The sequence below is a fragment of the Capra hircus genome, chromosome 14 (genome assembly GCF_001704415.2).
Source record: "Capra hircus breed San Clemente chromosome 14, ASM170441v1, whole genome shotgun sequence".
Classification (NCBI taxonomy): Eukaryota; Metazoa; Chordata; class Mammalia; order Artiodactyla; family Bovidae; genus Capra; species Capra hircus.
In genome coordinates, this window is record NC_030821.1 from 9,032,002 (window position 1) to 9,053,904 (window position 21,903).

Sequence of the window (21,903 nt, forward strand, 5' to 3'; positions counted from 1 at the left end):
TCGCTCAGTCGTGTCTGACTCTTTGCAACCCCATGAATTGCAGCATGCCAGGCCTCCCTGTTCATCACCAACTCCTGGAGTTCCCTCAAACTCACGTCCATCGAGTCAGTGATGCCATCCAGCCATCTCATCCTCTGTCATCCCCTTCTCCTCCTGCCCCCAGTCCATCCCAGCATCAGAGTCTTTTCCAATGAGTCAAGTATTCTTATTAGTTGCCTTAATAATATATCTCACAATATAATTGGAGACCTGGACAAAAAAGCAGGTTTTTAGAATAATTTTGATACATCATATGAATGAAGAATGTACAAGGTACAGCAATAGCACAGATAACATTATCATCTCTTCCTAGAGTGGCGATGAGATTGGATGTCAAGAGGAAATCATACTTTAACTGAATCTTGAAGGGTAATACGAGTTTTCCAGGTAGCTCACAGATGCAGGGCACTGTAGAAAAAAGAAAAATATGCAGTGATAAGAAGAATAAAAGAGTGTAGTTTGTTTAAATACTTGTCAATAATCCCACTTGGTAGGAGGTGTAGCTGGAGAGGTTAGCAGAGTCCAGATCATAAAAGTCTTATTGAATAACATGGAGAAGTGTTAAGGCTTATTTTCCATGAGGACATTAGTGGATCTTGAGGGATGACAGCGGGTGACAAAAGTTTGTATTCTAAAAAAATTACTCTGGCATCAGCTTATATTATACACTTGACAGAGGCAAGAGACTAGTCAGGAAAGACTAAGTAGGAGAAATCTTGTTCTGTGGTTGGAACAGAGAAAGGCAGGAGTAGCAGCAGTGGGAGAGAAAGAATCCGCCAGTTTCAAATGGAATAGCTAAGGTGATCAGTGTACTCAGGGATGTGAGGGTGAAAAAGAAAAACCATGTTTTTGATAACTTCTACATTTCTGAATCAGGTGACTAGATGGGTGACAGCGTGATTTTCTGAGATAGGGGTTATGTAAACAGGGAATCAGCTATATTTTGTGTTTGTATTTAATGCATACTGTTTTGTTGTGGTGGTGGAATTTATGGTGGATGGGATCAAAATAAATAATTAATAAGCAATTTTCCTTTGGGGATTGTTATGTGAGTGTCTGGGGGATCTCTAGTTGATATACCTCTGGATCTAGAGTTTAGGAGAATATTATTAAGATATTTGAATTAACCGTGATTATCCCATCCAATCCCACGACATCGATCATGCATGGATGGTCCTCTAGAATAAACAGAGGAATCAGAATGGAAGAAACCTTAGGAAACAGTGATATTTAAGTGGATGAGAAGCTAGCAAAGGGGAATGTGGTCCATGAATATCATGGTGCTCTGGCAGTCAATGGGTAAGAGCTTTAAGAAAGGTATAGTTGACAGGGTAAATTATATCAATGAAACACAGAGCCTCCAGGACAAAAGGAATCATATTTAGAAGCCAAAAAAATGTGACAGTCAACAAAAGAGCCCTAGAAAATATTCTTCATGACAAAATCAATTTTATCAGAACCAAGTCCCTCACAGCTCTTTAGGAACATGGGCAACCTGTGGAAAAATCTTATAAAAATTCTGTCCATGTTTTAACCCACACAAATTGTAATCCTCCAATAAAAGTTTCTATGATCATATCTCTCACAGTTTCTTTATTTTTAAAGTTTGACTACACTGATTGTTCTAGAAACTGAACATAAATTGTTTAATGTTGGATAATGTTTGTTTCAGGCAAGGACCTTACAGTTCATATTTCATGTTCCTTTAATTCTCTCATGGAATTTAATAAGTGGATTTGGTTTCATAGTAGAGCTTTATGAGGCTTCCCTGGTGGCTCAGGTGGTAAAGAATCTGTCTGCAATGCAGGAGACCTGGGTTCAGTCTCGGGTTTGGGAAGATCCCCTAGAGAAGGGAATGGCTACCCACTCAAATTTTCTTGCCTGGAGAATTCCATGGACAGAGGAGCCTGGTGAGCTACAGTCCATGGGGTCCCAAAGAGTCAGATACTACTGAATGACTAACAATTTCACTCTCCAGTATTCTTGCCTAGAAAATTCCATGGTCAGAGGAGCCTGCCAGGCTGCAGGCTATGGGGTTGCAAAGTGTAGGATATGACTGAGCACACACACACACACACACACACACACAGACTTCATGTATGAAGCACATCACACTGATTTTTGCATGCTCAGTGTATATCTTGTTTAGTACTGCGTCTCCATTCGCATGTGCCTCTTCCAAGACCAATTGTCTTCACGTGATCATATATTTTTGTAAAATTTCCAAAGATATCTTAACAGAAATTAATTAGACCACTGTCTTTTCCCGACTCACCTTCCCTTGAGTCATGGCTGCAAGTATGTACATTTTAAAATTACGAATGTATGATAACCCATTTACAGGATACTTGGAGAATACAGAACAAAGTTGCATATTGTTCATATATATACACACATATATATGTGATTTCCCTGGTGGCTCAGGGAAAGAGCCAGCATTCTTTCCTTGGTAAAGAATCTGTCTGCAATGCCAGAGACCCAGGCTTGATCCCTGAGGTGGGAAGATCCCTTGGAGAAGGGAATGGCAACCCACTCCAGTATTCTTGCCTGGGAAATCCCATGGACAGAGGAGACTGGCAGGCTACATACAGTCTGTTAGGTCGACATGACTGGGCGACTGACACTCACTTCACTATATATTACAATTATTTTTTAAGTAGAAAAGATTTTTAGTTGGCGTTTAAATATCAAGCTCTCGAAAATTAACAGAATAGATAGAAAAGTAGAAGGATATAGTAGACCTGAAAAGCACTGTGGACCAATTCAACATAATTAAGATTTATACAGTTATCACACAACAGCAGGATACAAATTCCATTCAAGTTCCCATACACTATAAACCAGGAGACACTGGAACATATCCAGGGATGTAAAAATGTAAAACAACATGCAAAAATTTCATGGCCTAAAGGTATTGAAATCATACAGAGTCTGTTCTCTTATCACTGTGGAATTATATTGGCAAACGATATCAAAAAATATTTGAAATAAGAGACATATTTTCAAGTGCCATGTGATACTTACCAAGAGGGATCTTTGACATACTTATTGAAAGCCTCAATAAAGTTAAAAGATTGAAAAAATACGGAGGGTGATCGCAGAGTAGAAAGCATTTAAATAAGAACTTAATATCAAAATGAGAAATTAACATAGCAGATACTTAAAATCCCCATATATTTGAAAATCAAGTGTCCACTTTTAAATGATGGATGTATCTAAGAAGCCATAACAAGGAAAATTAGAAAACATTTGTAATGGAATAAAAATGAAAAGAGAATTTATCAGAATTTATTGCATGCAGTTGAAGCTGCTCAATGCAAATAAACATAAGGTGGCATCTTGAATAAGGTATAAAAACAAACAGTGGCTACTAGCATAAAATTTTGTGAAATTTGAAAAAAATCAGTACTTTATTGTATCACATATAAATTTCTTTTTTTTTTTTTACAACATGGTATTCCTTTATATTCTCAGAATTGAATTAGAAGTTTCAAGACTCATCAAATATTTTTTTTTCAAAAATCGCCAAAATAATAAGGTTTCTAGACTTCTAGCAGTCATACTAGATATCAGAATAAATGGAATTATATGCAAGTTTTGAGTGACCATAAATTAGAAATCTAGCATTCTATTCATACTTAGTCAAACAAGTAGAACCAAAATGTCATACATTTTTTAGCTAAGCAAAAATTCATGTTTTCTAAAATATATATATTATACATCTATATATATGCTGCTGCTGCTGCTGCTAAATCGCTTCAGTCGTGTCCGACTCTGTGTGACCCCATAGACGGCAGTCCACCAGGTTCCCCCGTCCCTGGGATTCTCCAGGCAAGAACACTGGAATGTATATAAAAGTTTTTCTACTACACATGATAAAGGCTTTAGAAAGAACAACAATAGAAAAGAGAGAGACAGATTGGAAAACATAAACTGAATGAAATGCAAGCGCTGAATATGAAACATAAAAACGAGAACAAACTAGATAAAAGGAAACGGTCATCATCTAGTCCAGTTGTTGTTGAACTTGGCTGCTCATTGGAATCGTGTCAGCTGCAGATATTTTTGTGGTCTGGTCAAGAGTAAGTTGCCACAAAAAATTAACTTGATGAAGATCAAATAAAGTTCATTGTAAGGCTCTGTATAAAGGACATTGTCATGAAACTGGTTAATTCTCAAACAATATTTAAGCTTTTGCATACAATGTTTTGCAATTTTATATGTATCAGCAATTCTAATAGAGCTTTTCTCAGTTTTTAACTTATTATAAACCTAAAATACAACGTTATAATCTATTAATAGAGAAATAAATTTAAATATGCTTTAGTCTGACTCCTCAGAAATAGGAGCTTGAGACAGAGGGATTACGTGCTGCTTTATGGTTCGGGAGCGCACCCGCAGAGGGCAGACGTCAAGTACCAGAAGCGGAGCAGGCTGGTTACATGTCTGGCGGCCCCTAAGAGGGGTAAATGGCTCTATGGTTGGAGCCTCCTCCTCATGACTACTGTAATGCGCACAGTTTTCACAGTTGCTTGCCCTACCAATGCCAGGAGGTGTTTGTTATTGGGATGGGGAAATATTTAGCCTTACAGTGCTAACCTGGCTTAGAGATATGAACCTTTGCACCCCCTTTCTCAACAACAAGACTGCTGCCTCTCACCATAGCTGTGTGAAATTCTAGAGCAGCGTCTGCTGCTGACTCTTCTATAACCGCTTTTTATTTGTTTTCACAAGACTTTTAGGAATACATTGTTAGCAAACAAGCGATGCAAGTAGGGTTTTTTTTTTTTTGAGCTTTTATTTTTTTTAAATTTAAATTTATTCATTTTAATTGGAGGCTAATTACTTTACAATATTGTATTGGTTTTGCCATACATCAACATGAATCCAAAGAGACACAGATGTATAGAACAGTCTTTTGGACTCTGCAAGTAGGTTTCTAAAAATTAAGAAAGGACTAGTAATTGGTAGATTTTTCATACATTTTAATCATAACTGAACTATCCTGTACTGCTTGAAAAAAATTTGATGTAGAGCTAGAGCTTATTTTAAGGAAATTAACTTTTAATTGGTAAAAGTTAGGCAGTAAAAAAGTACTGATCTGGGAACCAGAGTACCAGGCTCCATAGTGTGAATAATTAACTGGCCTAACATTCAGGTAATCTAGATTATAATGCTACCTCCTTCCTCAAATCTTTTTGTAGCTTGTCAAGTCCACTATGTCCAATCAAATGGCTATCATTATACTGTACAAATTTGAATGGGTTATCAGAACCCAGCTGAACTAGCTGTTTAATGCCAAGGAACAGCCACAAACAAGATTACTTTAATCAATTTATACTTGCGCATACTTTGGTCACATTTAAATGGCTAGTGTTAATTTAGACATGTCTAGGAAAATTTTTTGTGTGCCTGTAACAATCAAACTAGGCAGGCAGTAGTATCTAAGGAGAATAAAAAGGAACGGTTTTGAATTACTCCTTACTTATTCTTTGAATACATAAAGTTGATTTTTTTTCATTTTAAGAAATTATACCTGAATATATAGGCTGGGGTCCAGTAATGAGACATGCAAGGAGTCACACTCTGGTCGATACACAATCTTAGGCTAGTCAGCTAGTCAGTCAGCCAGGCGACTTTGAATGTGTGTGTCCCTTGTGACCCAGTATCAGTCACCTTTCATGTCAGGCTTCTTATCTGTCCATGGTATTGCTCCTGCTTCCGTCAATCTCACAGATGCTATCGTGTGAATAGAATGAACATGTGAAAATGATCCTTTAAGTGTGTGTGGAGATGTTTTGCTGTGATGCTATCACTTTTACCAGGAAGACACTCTGAGCTAATGTCTTCTTGTAGACTTCTTGTAGCCAGGGTAAAATGTAGTAGGCCAAAAAGAATGGTTTTAGAATTGAAATGTAAACATGAGCTAATGAGTAAATTTTCTGATATTTGGACAATGTTGCTAGTCTCTCCCTGAACAAGTGGAATAAATAAATTGTGGTTCCTTTCATCATTAATAAACCAATATGCTTCTGCTTTGTAGTGGACTGTATCTTGAGGTTAAACATGGTCCTGTTTCCCCTACGTTTACAGGGCTGGCCTTTGCGGTTCTGTCATCCGTGCACCCGGTGTTTGGCTTGTATGGGTCTCTGTTTCCCGCCATCATTTACGTCATATTTGGAATGGGGCGTCATGTTGCCACAGGTAATAATTTCTGCCTATTCTTATGCTTCCCATGTTACTAATGAAAAGGACTCAGAGTGATCATTTGTTAATGATAACATTTCCAACACAATTCTCACTTTACTATTGAAAATATTAGGGCAGATATTTTCAACAAATAATATCAGTAATGTGGATGTGAGAGTTGGACTATAAAGAAAGCTGAGCGCCGAAGAATTGATGCTTTTGAACTTTGGTGTTGGAGAAGACTCTTGAGAGACCCTTGGACTGCAAGGAGATCCAACCAGTCCATCCTAAAGGAAGTCAGTCCTGAATATTCATTAGAAGGACTGATGCTGAAGCTGAAACTCCAATACTTTGGCCACCTGATGTGAAGAGCTGACTCATTGGAAAAGACCCTGATGTTGGGAAAGATTGAGGGCGGGAGAAGTGGACGACAGAGGATGAGATGGTTGGATGGCATCGTGGACTCGATGGACATGAGTTTGAGTAAGCTCCGGCAGTTCGTGATGAACAGGGAGGCCTGGCGTGCTGCAGTCCATGGGGTTGCAAAGAGCTGGACATGCCTGAGCGACTGGACTGAACTGAATATCAGTAAATATTAGGATAAGATATTTAACTTTTTGTGTCCAATACATACTGTGACTTATTGCTATGTTCTTATGTAACCAAGGTTATTGTTAAAGATTCCATTCATTTTTAAATTGTAAGAGAAGGGCAATGTTCTCAGTTTACTGCTACTGCTACTGCTAAGTCACTTCAGTCGTGTCCGACTCTGTGTGACCCCGTAGACGGCAGCCCACCAGGCTCCCCCGTTTCTGGGATTCTCCAGGCAAGAACACTGGAGTGGGTTGCCATTTCCTTCTCCAATGCATGAAAGTGAAAAGTGAAAGGGAAGTCGCTCAGTTGTATCCGACTCTTAGTGACCCCATGGACTGCAGCCCACCAGGCTCCTCCATCCATGGGATTTTCCAGGCAAGAGGACTGGAGTGGGGTGCCACAATGAAATGAAAATAAGCACACTGAGGAAAAGAAAAGACTGTATAAAACTTAGTCACTCAAATGTTAAAAATTATTTTCCACACATTTATATTGGAGTAGGGCTTCCCTGTTGGCACGGTGAATAAGAATCCACCTGCCGATGTAGAGGACATGGGTTCAATCCCTGTTCTGGGAAGATTCCACATGCACCGCAACCCCTGAGCCCGCACTCTAGAGCCGTGAGCCACAGCTCCTGAAGTCTGCAAGCCTGCAGCCTCCCCAGCAAGAAAGAAGCCACTGCAGTGAGAAGCCCACGCACGGCAACGAAGAGTAGCCCTCATTTGCCACAACTAGAGAGTTCCCGCACAAAGCAGTGAAGACCCAGTGCAGCAAAAAAAAAAAAAAGGATCATACAATCTTTTAGGTTTCTTCCAAGCTAGATTCTACATGCACTCTCATTAGTATACCTCTCCTGCCTAACATTGCATTATCAAATAAAATGTGAATCACAAGTAATCTGATAATAGAGTAGGCTGGTTAAAAACAAAGGTTTGGAAGTTAGATAGATCTGGGTGTGTGTCACATTTGTTCTTTGCTATCTGCATGACCTTGGGCAAAGTTTTAAAGATCTATTTACTGCTTTCTTGATAATAAAATGCCAAAAAAAAAATCATGATTGTAGTGAGCGTTAGATGAGATAATTGATGGGCAACTATCTAGTTTGTTACTTGCTACATAAAAATTAATAAAAGCTGTAATCATTACAGAAAAGTCACTCAGTTGTGTCCGACTCTTTGTGACCCCATGGACAGTAGCCTACCAGGCTCCTTCATCCATGGTGTTTTCCAGGCAAGAGTACTGGAGTGGGTTGCTGTTTCCTTCTCCAATGCATGAAAGTGAAAAGTGAAAGTGAAGTGGCTCAGTCCTGTCCACCTCTTTGTGACCCCATGGACTGTATCCATGGAATTCTCCAGGCCAGAATACTGGAGTGGGTAGCCTTTCCCTTCTCCAGGAGATCTTCCCAACTCAGGAATCAAACTGGGGTCCCCTGCACTGCAGGCAGATTCTTTACCAACTGAGCTATGAGGGAAGCCCAGATTACAAGTGAGATATGGCTAAATCTGAAGCCCAAGCTTTTCCTCTTTTCAACCAGCTGCTCAAGGATGCAGTTTCCTTTTGTGCTGATATAAAGGGGAAAAAGCACAATAATGATTTAGAAGTTCTTGAAGCCTATTGTATTCAAATTTTCCCGCTCTCTAATTTCCTAACAATTTTCATTCTTCAAAACAGTTAACTATGTCACTAGCACGAAAAAGTAGATTCTTATAGAGCTGACCTTGAAGCATTGCCTCTGTTAAACAAAGGATACATGAACATGGTAAAAAAAATTTCCCAATAGACCATAATTACTTTACAAAGTCTAAAATACTTAACTTGATATACGTAAGTATGAGTTTACATAAACCACTTTATTTCCTAAGGAATCATTATAGACATTTTACCGGTGGCATTGCTGTGAAACTGCCATTTATATAACATTTTGTATTTAACAGATATTGTTAACAGCTAACAGTTAACAAATATTATTAACAGGAATCTTGTAGTCTACTAGGTTAATAATATACATTTCAAAATACATATAATTTACAGACTTGCCTGTAGACACCATGCAACACAATAAATACTTAAGGCATTTTATTTCTTCATCTGTATCAATACTTCTCCAAAGGACAGAGTCAGCTGGACCTTCTCATTTCTCTGTTTATCCTAAGAGATTTAGAATTCTTTCGAATAATATTAAAAGGTTAACACTGTGTATCTATTTATACTCAAGAAATACACTGATTACTTTTTCTTTCCTATGATCTTAAATTTAGGAACCAAGTGAATCTCACCTAAATTTCCTAAAAATATTTAGTATAGAGAACATATTTTTCTTTTTAATAATTTTGTTGTACTTTAGTAAGGAAGTGTGTGAAGCTTCCTACTTCCATTCTACTATTAAAAGACTGATGTTGCTTTCATAAAGAACAATCACTTTATCTGGGATTTTAACTCCAATTCAGGTAGTCAGAATGCAATAATGAGTTAGGAAATTCAATAATAAATTATGCTTGAGGTATGTTTAAAAGCAAATAACTTAAAAGCCAGACTATAAAGATACCAAATGTACTTTTTTTTAATAATGTGATTTTTTTCTTATTTTAATTTAAAATACATATATATTTTTTTTCTTTTTTAATATAAATTTATTTATATTTTTTAAAGGTTAAATCATTGATTGCTTCTTGTGACTTGCAAAAAAAATGTCTTAGAATAAAGAAGAAAAGAACAGAAACTTGGGTATCAATCCAGTGGAAGCAAAATTGTTCAAGATAACCCTTAAGTGACAATTTGTAAGATCTAATTATCTTCTAAAATTAGAGAAAAATATTTTTAAGAGAATAATCTGTTCAGCAACTTAGAGAAAAGATCAGGGAGATCGTCGAGGGTAGTCTTTAGAAGAAAAGTAAGCAAATATTTATTTACCAAATGGGGTAGGACTTGTGATAGATGATTTTTACATATGAACTCTCACTGAATCTCTACGCAAATTTTAACTAGATATTTATCATCATTTTACCACTAAGGAAGCTCAGTGAGGTTCGATAAGTTGACCAGGAATTTGAACTTAGGTTTGTCCAATCCTGAGGCCCTGCTACCCACGGTACTCTAAAATGACTAGCTGGGTTTAGTGGCTGTGGCTCGGGTGGTAAAGATTTTGCCTGCCATGTGGTAGACCTGGGTTGGATCCCTGGATTGGGAAGACGCCCACGAGAACGGAATGGCTACCCACTCCAGTATTCTTGCCTGGAGAATTCCATGGACAGAGGAGCCTGGCAGGCTACAGTCCGTGGGATCACAGAGAGTTGGACATTATTGAACGAGTAACACTTTCACTCACTTTCAAAGTTACTACTTGTAGGCTTCAAGCCTAGACAGGGTGAAAAGTTGACAAAGTGAGGGAAGGAGCAGAGGAGAAGTGGGGAAGAGATCAAGACGAAGCCAGACCAATAAGAGAGAGAAGGTCAATGTCATTCACAGCACCCTCATATAGTCACCACAGCCTCAACATCCTTGACTATCTGTCATCAGCTGTCTCAGAAACAGCAAAGCAACAGCCTTTGAAAAGAGGCAGTACTTCCATAACCATGTTGGCACAGTGTACCCTGTACCCTTTTCTGGGAATCTCTCTCTCTAGAGACACATCTTGGGATGTGACTTTTTAGATGGCCTTTTCCTCTTACCATTCAAGTCCTTCTTCTCTTCCAGATCCTCAGAAAGGTAGGCCTAAACTTAAAAATTAACCCTAGATTGTCTTTGTTCTCAGTTCTCTAGTCGCTTGTTCTCGTGGCCTTCGTACAAATCATTTTACTCTATGTCCTAGCCTTAAACGCCAAGACACACTTCTTTACTCTCAGGACTATCAAACTTTGAGGAATTTTATTGTAACATATTTGGAAAAAATGTCTTATCAAGAACAGATTCTATGGCAGATATTCTTTATTTGGTATTGCCTATCCTTGATGACAGAACCTTGTCTCTAATCATTAGATATATTTGTTCTTTGATGTGTTCTTAATTTAATAATTTATGATGAGAACAGTGATCATGGAAGTTGATAGTTATTGATGATTTACTGAGAATGACTTAGCTTCCTGAGAGAACTATATTCAGTTTTCTTCCATTTTTATGTACCATCAACTCAATGGAGCAGTTAATATTGAATAATAGAGCATTTTGGTTTTAATCTCATTATGAATTATTATTTAGGTGCCATATGTTGTGATATGTGGCATATATATAAATATGTGTGTGTGTGTGTGTATAATTTTTTAGTTCCTAAGTCATGTCCAACTCTTCTGACTCCATGGACTATAGCCCACCAGGTTCCTCTGTCCATTGGATTTTTCAGGCAAGAGTACTGGAATGCACTTCCATTTCCTTCTCCAGGTGATTACATGATTTCTTTTAAGTCTCATCACAACCCCATTGTGTGAGGAATGCTTTCTATGTTTAGATAAAGAGACTGAGATTCAGTGTGCTGGGATTTAAGGTGAGGTGTATTGGAGGCTACCATCATCATACTATTCTGAATCACAGCACATACTGCCTTCTCCTGTGAAACCAAGGGATTGCTTGTGTTGGGTTTTTACTGAGACCTTGTCTCTGTTTGAATTGGCTCTCTTGCTCTATGAGGCTGCATGCCATTTGTTGAGATGTCTACACCTTATGATGTAGACTCTTTTCCACAAAGTGTCAGTTATGATCTGGGGCAAACTCAGGTCTTTAGGTAGTGAGCTGGAATGTTTGCACAATGCTGCAATTTGTTTCTTTAATCCCAAATTGCTGCACCCTCTCTGTGGGAACTGGCATCTGCCTGCCAGTGTGGCTGCATTCTCAGACATGCTGTGCCAAGATAAGAGCATCAGAGCTCTTGGCAGAAAGAGAGGAACACGGTGAAAATGACCCTGCATTTCTGTGAGGCCAGGACAATTCTTGGGAAATACCTTTGAACCATATCTAGGCATGGTAGACAGGAATGGTATATTTAACCATTTCATGGGCCACAGCATGTTGTTGTTTCTGTGCCCTGAATAGAAAGATTCAGCCTGGCCTGGAAGGTCTGTGATGGAGCTATGTTGAATATGGGATTTGAGCCAAACAAGGAAAGACAAGAGTAGATTGTCTAAGTAGATTGGAGGAGCAAGCATTTCGGCAATGAGTCTCAGATTCAGCAAAGGGTCCCGTTTTCCATATGAGCTTATTGAGGTGTTTATCATCTCTTTCATATTCTTCTCAAACTCTAGACTATAGGCATTATTACCCTCATTTAAAAAAAAAAAAAAAGCAGAGACATTACTTTGCCAACAACGATCCATATAGTCAAAGCTATGGTTTTTCCAGTAGTCGTGTATGGATGTGAGAGTTGGACCACTGAGAAGGCTGAGTGCCGAAGAATAGATGCTTTTGAACTGTGGTGTTGGAGAAGAGTCTTGAGAGTCCTGTCTACTGCAAGGAGATCAAACCAGCCCATCCTAAAGGAAATCAACCCTGAAGTACTGATGTTGAAGCTGAAGCTCTACTACTTTGGCCACCTGATGCAAAGAGCCGACTCATTAGAAAAGACCCTGATGCTGGGAAAGATTGAAGGCAGGAGCAGAAGGGGACGACAGAGGATGAGATGGTTGGATGACATCACTGACTCAATGGACATGAGTTTGAGTAAACTCTGGGAGATGGTGAAGGACAGTGAAGCCTGGCGTGCTGCAGTCCATGGAGTCACAAAGAGTTGGACACGACTGAGCAACTGAACAAGAGCCACAGCAACACCCTCACTTTATGGATGAGGCAATTTAGACTCAGAGTAATGTACTTTATGTTGCAATAGTGATAAATGGAGGAGCTGGATTCAAGTCCACACCAAGTCCATGAAAGTGAAAGTGAAGTCGCTCAGTCGTGTCCACTCTTTGCGACCCCATGGACTGTAGCCTACCAGGCTCCTCCCTCCATGGGATTTTCTAGGCAAGTGTACTGGAGTGGGTTGCCATTTCCTTCTCCAGGGGATCTTCCTGACCCGGGGATCAAACCTGGGTCTCCCGCATTCCAGGCAGACGCTTTAACCTCTGAGCCACTAGTATCTTTATCCCTGTCCTGCATTCTCTATATAGATCTTCAGAGAGGTGGGAAAACATATGGCCTTAGGAGGGAATAGCAAGTAGATGGTGTGGCTGTATGTGCAAGAAATATGTGTATATAAAGGTGAGTTTCTGTTTATTCCATAGAGTGAAGGGTAGAGTAGTGGGGATGTAGAGGAGGGTCCTTCTAATAGATCTGGTTTGGTTTTACAAGATAGATTCACCTTTAATGGTGGAATACAATAATGTTTATTCAGTCTGATACTAACAGAGGATTCCCTTCCCCGTTTTAGGCACTTTTGCCTTGACATCCTTAATATCAGCTAATGCAGTGGAACGACTTGTCCCTCTGAGCAGTCAGAACCTCACCACACGCAGTAACACAAGTGTACTGGGATTATCTGACTTTGAGATGCAAAGGATCGGTGTTGCTGCAGCTGTTTCTTTTCTGGGCGGTGTGATTCAGGTAAGTATACCGAAACTTGTGAGTAAAGAAAGGGAGAGAGTGGCCAAGAAAAGGAAATTGGTGCTTTATTAAATTAAACTTTTCTTCTCAATCGAATTTTTCTGCCAGTTTTATTGAGATAATTGGCCACAACACTGTATAAACTTAAGATGTACAGCATAATTATTTGATATACATACATCATGAAATTTAAGTTTAATGAACATCCATCTCTCTGGTAGTTCAGTTGGTAAAGAATTCACCTGCAATGTGGGAGACTTGGGTTCAATCCCTGGGTTGGGAAGATCCCCTAGAGAAGGGAAAGGCTACCCACTCCAGTATTCTGGCCTGGATAATTCCATGGATTGTATAATCCCTGGGGTCGCAAAGAGTCAGACAAGACTGAATGACTTTCACCTTCACTTACAGCAATGATGTGTTAATTTCAAAGTAAGGTAGAACCATTTAAAATGTCAGTATCAGTTAGTATTTTTGCTGGGGAAACAAGCACTCAGTAAAAATTATGGCAGTTTAAAAACCGAAACAATTTTTCTCTTTTCTCTGTAGCTTTTATTGTCCTCTATAATAGGCACTTTGCCTTTTTTCCTTTTTCCAAGATCTTAAAGTGGTCTGGGATTACCTTTGGAAAATTTCCCAAGCTTTACTTTTCTGAAGCAACCACTGAACAAGATTTCTGCCCCAGAGGACATGGGAATATACAGCTCCTTTGACAGTTACACAAGCATGGGATGACATAGCTGGGGGTATTTAGTGACATAGCCTTTTATTATTGTACTAGTACATTCTGGAAACACATAGTCTTAGGTCTTACAGGATGATAAGAACAACTGCAGACCCAAATAAGAGATTCTCCACTTACTTTTGATTTTGTACTAGACATTTTTTTGCATCTTTTAAATAAAGGGATCATGAGTATAGAAATGATTTAAGATGTTAACTAGTTTAACCTGCCTATTCAACAGATCATTCTTAACTCCTTCCAGAAAAATCATTTTTATTCTATTATAATGCTGGGGGAGGACAATCTTAAGTTCCTTTTAATGATGTTTCACTGTTTCATAACCATTGCAGACAAGAAGCCATTACTGTTTAAATCTTTCCAGCTGTGCTTCCACCTAGTAATGCAAAGACGCAATTCACTCAATAAAATTAGAATAAAAAATAGAATTAAAATCCTTAAAATTATAAATTGAAAATTCTTCACATTAAAAATAGTAATTATATTTATTACCCTACTATGTGCTAAGCTCTGTTTTAAGCTTACTGCATGTATTCATGTATTCAACCTCTGTCAGTATTTTATGAAATAAATATTCTTCTTCCCATTTTACTGATGAAGATACTGAAAAGTAAAGCAACTTATTTAGAATCTCATAATTAGGAATTGGTAGGGTAGGAGTTGAATTCAAAAATACAGTTTCTTAAGTGCTATGCTGCAGAGCTTTTTAAACTAATACAGTGAAAGGAAGCAAGGAAACTCAGCTCACCTTTTCAAGCCAAACACCATGCTAGTGTCTTCCACACTTTATCTCCTTGACAGTAGCAGCAGCCATGTTTTAGGCATGATTTGTCTGGTGGGGCAATGTCCTTGGTTATATAACTGTGTGTCTGCCGTTCTTGAGACCTCAGGGTCTTTCTCATACCGCTTATATGGCACTGCTTGTACTTCTTTCAAGGCTCAGCTCAAAGATAATCATCTCAGAGAAATATTCATTGACATCTCTGGACTTCCTCTAAAAGACTTTGGATGTGACTTACATGTTAGGACTTCTAAATCTACCAGAAAATATTTTCCGGGTATTTGCCTCTCTATCTGGACTTAGTCTCTAGAACTGTTGAACTCTATAAGAGCTGGTACAGAATAAATGTGAGGTGAATCACTTGAATAAGAATAAAGTCAACAAAATGTTCGTCGCATTATCGTGTCAAATAAGCAAAATTAAATTGAGATTTTATTTTAGTGTCTTCTAATTTATCATTTTCTCTCTCCATCTCCCCCACCAGAAGATAAAGAATGGGTATGTATCTGTTTAAATTGTAACACAATTCTTAATGAAAAAGGAGTAAAAAAAAAATGTATTATAATGTTTTAGTTTGGTCGTCGATTTTGTCGGATCCATCTAGCTAAAAGGTGAAGGCTTTTTCAGTGAAATCTCCCACCTCTTCTCACAACTATTCCCCAGCCAATGCCTGAAGAAAAATAAAAATACAGCCGCTCTTACAACTCCCCCACTCCTCTCTGTCTTTTAATAATATCATGCTCCAATCATCCCATTTTAAAACTTAGTTGTTTTCTTTAGCTAGGGCAGAATTCCATTCCTATAGCATGCACGCATAGTCACTAAGTTGTGTCTGGCTCTTTGGACTGTAGCCTGCCAGGCCTCTCTGTCTGTGGGATATTTCAGTCAAGAATACTGGAATGGGTTGCCACTTCCTACTCTAGAGACTATGCCCGATTCAAGGATGCAGCCTGTATCTCCTGCATTGCAGGCAGATTCTTTAACCGCTGAGCCATCGGGGAAGCCCAGTGAAAGGGCAGAATGGAAGGCCAAAGAGTCAAATTGTTGTCCATCCCTTGCAGTTCTGATTCTCACTGCCTCTTACAGTAGAGGCTATTTTCTTTTCTACAAAAGTCTGAGAACTGAAAAGATTATGGTGCTGCCTTCAACCATGCAATTCCAAATAAAAAGAATTCTTAAGCAGTGAATTTCTAATCTCAGTTCAGTTCAGTCACTCAGTCGTGTCCGACTCTTTGCAACCCCATGAATTGCAGCACGCCAGGCCTCCCTGTCCATCACTGTCTCCTGGAGTTCACTCAGACTCACGTCCATTGAGTCAGTGATGCCTTCCAGCCATCTATTTCTCTGTCGTCCCCTTCTCCTCCTGCCCACAATCCCTCCCAGCATCAGAGTCTTTTCCGATAAGTCAACTCTTCCCATGAGGTGGCCGAAGTATTGGAGTTTCAGCTTCAGCATTATTCCTTCCAAAGAAATCCCAGGGCTGATCTCCTTAAGAATGGACTGGTTGGATCTCCTTGAAGTCCAAGGGACTCTCAAGAGTCTTCTCCAGCACCACAGTTCAAAAGCATCAATTCTTTGGTGCTCAGCTTTCTTCACAGTCCAACTCTCACATCCATATATGACCACTGGAAAAACCACAGCCTTGACTAGATGGACCTTTCTTGGCAAAGTAATGTCTCTGCTTTTGAATATGCTATCTAGGTTGGTCATAACTTTTCTTCCAAGGCGTAAGCGTCTTTTAGTTTCATGGCTGCAGTCACCATCTGCAGTGATTTTGGAGCCCAAAATAATAAAGTCTGAAACTGTTTCCACTGTTTCCCCATCTATTTCCCATGAAGTGAATTTCTAATCTATTCTGTAATAAAAAATAAAATATGAATTGTGCTGGTTTCCTAAACTTAAGTTTACCTACTGAATGATCCACTATTTTTCTTAGATCTGTTATCCATTCCTGCTATGTCCAATGTAGGTGTTTTTGTCTCTTTTACTCTTGCTACTCCTCTCAGGAGGAGAAGGGGGTGACCGAGGACAGGATGGTTGGATGGCACCATTGACTCAGTGGCCATGAGTTTGAGCAAACTCCGGGAGATAGTGAAGGACAGCAAAGCCTGGCATGCTGCAGTCCATGAGGTCACAAAGAACCAGACATGACCGAGTGCCTGAACAAGAACAACAACTGCTCTTATACTAACCTTTTAAACAGCCAGTTGTTTCACATAGTATCATCAGACTGACACTACCAAAGCACAGCTTGATTTCTGAGCCAGTGCACAAGGTTGTTGTCATTGCTCAGTTCTTCCAATGAGTATTCAGGGATGATTTCCCTTAGGAAAGTGTGCAGCATACTTGTTTGCAAAATTAGGTGTTTAATAAAAATATGGAAGAGTGATGTCACTCACACTTGGAAAACTCTTATTTTCACTACATTTTGTTGTTATTGTTCAGTCACTCAGTCATGTCCGACTCGTTGCAACCCCATGGACTGCAGCATGCCACGCTTCCCTGTCCTTCATTACCTACCAGAGTTTGCTCAAACATATCTCCATTGAGTCAATGATGCCGTCCAACCATCTCATCCTCTGTTGCCCCCTTCTCCTCCTGCCTTCAGTCTTTCCCAGCATCAGGGAAAGCATCACTGTTTTTAAAGTGCTTTATACTCTGACTTCAAAATGGCTTGCTTTAATGTTATTACCACCTTTTGGCTAGTTGTGCTTCTGCTCAGCTAACGATGCTGTATCTTCCATACATAATCTATGCTATCCTGCTTTATATGTGAATTCATCCCTCTTTCTGGAATGCTCTCTAATAGCCTCTTTCTTCTTGGATTCCTAAAAGGTCAAGATATAATTATATTCCTGTCTAGCAGTATTGCATTCTCCTTCTGAAAAACTAGGGGCACAGTTTCCATTCCTCTCTTTTATCTGTGTGCAGGTTTGTCTTGGTGTGGGTATCTGCACACATCATGTCCCTGAAACCCAGCTGCCTGGAGTCCCTCTTTTCCCCTGTCCCTAAGTATGTGGAACTTGGGAACTCGTATTGAACAAGGCATGCATATTGGAGAAATGCAGAGTTACTTGAGGTTTCTGTGAGAGAGACAGAGGAGGTTTTTTTCTCTTTTTCTTTTTTTAACAAATTTCTTGAATTAGAATTTTTTTTAAGTTGCAAAGATAGTACACAGTTGCCACGTATCCTACCCACCCACAATTTCCCCTATTACTGATATCTACATTAGTCACAACTAATGTATCAGATTATATACACTGCTTTTAAGTAAAGTTCATATATTGTAATCAGATTTCCTTAGATTTTACCAGATGTTGTTTTCCGTTCCAGAATCCCAGCTGGTATACCACTTTACATTTAGTTGTCTTGTCTCCTGGTAGGGTCTTCTTAGCTGTTAAAATGTCTGGGACTTTTCTTGTTTGTGATCATCTTGACAGTTTTGAGGACTATTGGTCAATAATCTCTAGAATGTCCCTTAACTGGGACAATTTGTCTGATGTTTTTCTCATGATTAAATTGGGGTTGTAGGTTTTGGAGAGGAAAATGAGAAAGAGAGAGTGATATTCTCATCACATCTTATTAAGAGTACAGACTCAACTTAACTTACCACTCTGAATGTTAACCTGGATCACCAGGCTGGACTAGTGTTAGTTTGTCAGATTTCTTCAAATTACTCTATTTTCCACTTTTCCAAACTGCAGTTTTTGGAAAGAAGTCCATATGCACAGCCTACTCTTAAGATATGGGAGTTATGTTAAAGAAAAGTTAAGATAAAGAGTGGGGAGTATCTACATAAATTACTAGAATTCTTCTGAACAGGAGTTTTCCAACTCTCTGATTTTAAAATGTAATCAATCATTTGTACCAGTATGGACTCAGGGTTATTTATTTTATCCTTTGGGTTATAGTTAAATACTGCTTTATTTATGTTGTTCTTCACATTGTGCTGGCTTTGAGCATTGGGAGCTTTTTTCAGTTGGCTTTTATGTCCTTCCTTGATATGCTCGCATGTATTTATTTATTTGTTAGTTATTTTTGGAGCTCTTTTTTACTTTCTGGCACTATAAGATGATCCATGCTCATAGTATATATTTCCTACCCTAGTCATAGAATCAGTCATTTTTCGAAGGAGATCTGATTTCTTTTATTGGAGAATGCTATTGGAAATTAAGATTTATGTGCTAGGTGTGCTCTTTGCCACAGAGGTGTTGTTACTTCTAAGCTGACACAAGCAAGGAAGTACATATGTATCAGCCAATAGGCTTCCTTGGTGGCTCAGATGGCAAAGAATCTGCCTGTAATTCAGGAGACCTGGGCTCAATCCCTGGGTCAGGAAGATCCCCTGGAGAAGGGAATGGCTACCCACTGCTGTATTCTTGCCTGAAGAATTCCATGGATAGAGGAGCCTGGGGGGCTACAATCCATAGGGTTATAAAGTCAGACATGACTGAATGACTAACACTTTCACTTCATGTCAACCTATGTATGTAAGCATATCTCTCTAATTTCTAAATATATCCATCTATATCTGTGTTAAACATGATTTCCTACTGTCTGCAATTCTTATCCCTTCCATACTGATCATTCTAACCTTCTCCCCTTGCTTGCTCTAGATTTCTTCAATAGTGAGGAAACTTGCTCACACCATCTACTATCCATTTACTTCATTTTTCAGTCCCAGTGTATACTTATAGTGGTTTCAGAATTATTAACCTCTACACCTATCGGAATTAAATTTATCTACTCAAGGACAGCATCTTTATTACCTTTGGTTTTACATACTTTGGGCTTCTCTGGTGGCTCAGCTGGTGAAGAATCCGCCAATGTGGGAGACCTGGCTTCGATCCCTGGGTTGAGAATATCCCCTAGAGAAGGGAACAGCTACCCTCTCCAGTATTCTAGCCTGGAGAATTCCATGGACTGTATAGTCTATGGGGTCACAAAGAGTCAGACACAACTGAGCGAATTTCACTTTCACTTTACATACTTCATTCATTTTCAGAGTTATTCATGTGAGCACATTTTTTGCATCCTTTTCAGTGAGGATTTTTCATACCTTTCAGTTCAGTTCAGTTCAGTCGCTCAGTCATGTCTGACTCTTTGCGACGCCATGAATCGCAGCACGCCAGGCCTCCCTGTCCATTACCAACTCCTGGAGTCCACTCAGACTCACGTCCATTGAGTCAGTGATGCCATCCAGCCATCTCATCCTCGGTTGTCCCCTTCTCCTCTTGCCCCCAATCCCTCCCAGCATCAGAGTCTTTTCCAATGAGTCAACTCTTCACATGAGGTGGCCAAGACTGGAGCTTCAGCTTTAGTATCATTCCTTCCAAAGAAATCCCAGGGCTGATCTCCTTCACAATGGACTGGTTGGATCTCCTTGCAGTTCAAGGGACTCTCAAGAGTCTTCTCCAACACAACAGTTCAAACGCATCAATTCTTCAGCCCTCAGCCTTCTTCACAGTCCAACTCTCACATCCATTCATGACCACAGGAAAAACCATAGCCTTGACTAGATGGACCTTAGTTGGCAAAGTAATGTCTCTGATTTTTTTTTTTTTTTTAGCCTCACAGGATTTTAATATTTATTTTCTTTTTAAAAAATTAATTTATTTTAATTGGAGGCTAATTACTTTACAATATTGTAGTGGTTTGTGCCATACATTGACATGAATCAGCCATGGGTGTACATGTGTTCCCCATCCTGAACCCCTACCCCGCCCCTCCCCATCCCATCCCTCTGGGTCATCCCAGTGCACCAGCCCCGAGCACCCTGTCTCATGCATCAAACCTGGATTGGCGATCCGTTTCACATATGAGAATATACATGTTTCATTTTCTGAATTATTTATTCTATAACCATTCTAGTCATTGCCCAAATGTTAAGTTCATATACTTTCAGGTTTCAATAAATAAACAAAATATCACAGAGGACATTTACATTATTTTATGGTTTTATCATGGGAAGAATGTGGAGAGAAGGATTCCACAATGCCAACCAAACACTGTAGGATGTGAAATATTTTTAAAGCATATAGGATAGGAAATTATTAAAGAAAGAAAGTGAAGTCACTCAGTTGTGTCCAACTCCTTGCTACCCCATGAACTGCAGCCCACCAGGTTCCTCCGTCCATGGGATTCTCCAGGCAAGAATACTGGAGTGGGTTGCCATTTCCTTCTCCAGGAAATTAGTAAACAAGTATATAAAAATTTAGTAGAAAATAGAAAGGATTAAAGCTATTAATGTAAATTAATATGTGAAGGTCAAGTCAGGACCACCCCTGAATATCACTCACAGAAATTTCTGCATCCCTTATGCAACAATTCCTAGGTGGCACATAATTCCAAAGAAAGAAAAGATGAGAAAAGAAAGAAAAAAGTTACTTATTAAAAAAAAAAAACAGGAAATGTCTGTGCTTTTGAATATGCTGTCTAGGTTGGTCATAACTTTTCTCCCAAGGAGTAAGTGTCTTTTAAAAATTTCATGGCTGTAGTCACCATCTGCAGTGATTTTGGGGCCCCCCAAAATAAAGTCTGACACTGTTTCCACTGTTTCCCCATCTATTTCCCATGAAGTGATGGGACCGGATGCCATGATCTTCGTTTTCTGAATGTTGAGCTTTAAGCCAACTTTTTCCCTCTCCTCTTTCACTTTCAAGAGCCTTTTTAGTTCCTCTTCACTTTCTGCCATAAGGGTGGTGTCATCTGCATATCTGAGGTTATTGATATTTCTCCTGGCAATCTTGATTCCAGCTTGTGCTTCTTCCAGTCCAGCGTTTCTCATGATGTACTCTGCATAGAAGTTAAATAAGCAGGGTGACAATATACAGTCTTGACGTACTCCTTTTCTTATTTGGAACCAGTCTGTTGTTCCATGTCCAGTTCTAACTGTTGCTTCATGACCTACATACAGATTTCTTAAGAGGCAGGTCAGGTGGTCTGGTATTCCCATCTCTTTCAGAATTTTCCACAGTTTATTGTGATCCACACAGTCAAAGGCTTTGGCATAGTCAATAAAGCAGAAATAGATGTT

General features: G+C 39.2%; 1 protein-coding gene across 3 annotated transcripts in view; it reads left to right on the forward strand.

Annotated features, from left to right (window-relative positions):
- The window catches only part of SLC26A7 (solute carrier family 26 member 7), a 139,135-nt gene that overhangs the window by 16,790 nt on the left and 100,442 nt on the right, over positions 1-21,903 (forward strand). For all 3 annotated transcript variants that reach the window (XM_005689247.3, XM_013969360.2, XM_018058199.1), the window contains 2 exons: positions 6,133-6,243; positions 13,175-13,347. In XM_005689247.3, the coding sequence (XP_005689304.2) occupies positions 6,133-6,243; positions 13,175-13,347 (284 nt within the window). The remainder of the gene's footprint in view (positions 1-6,132; positions 6,244-13,174; positions 13,348-21,903) is intronic.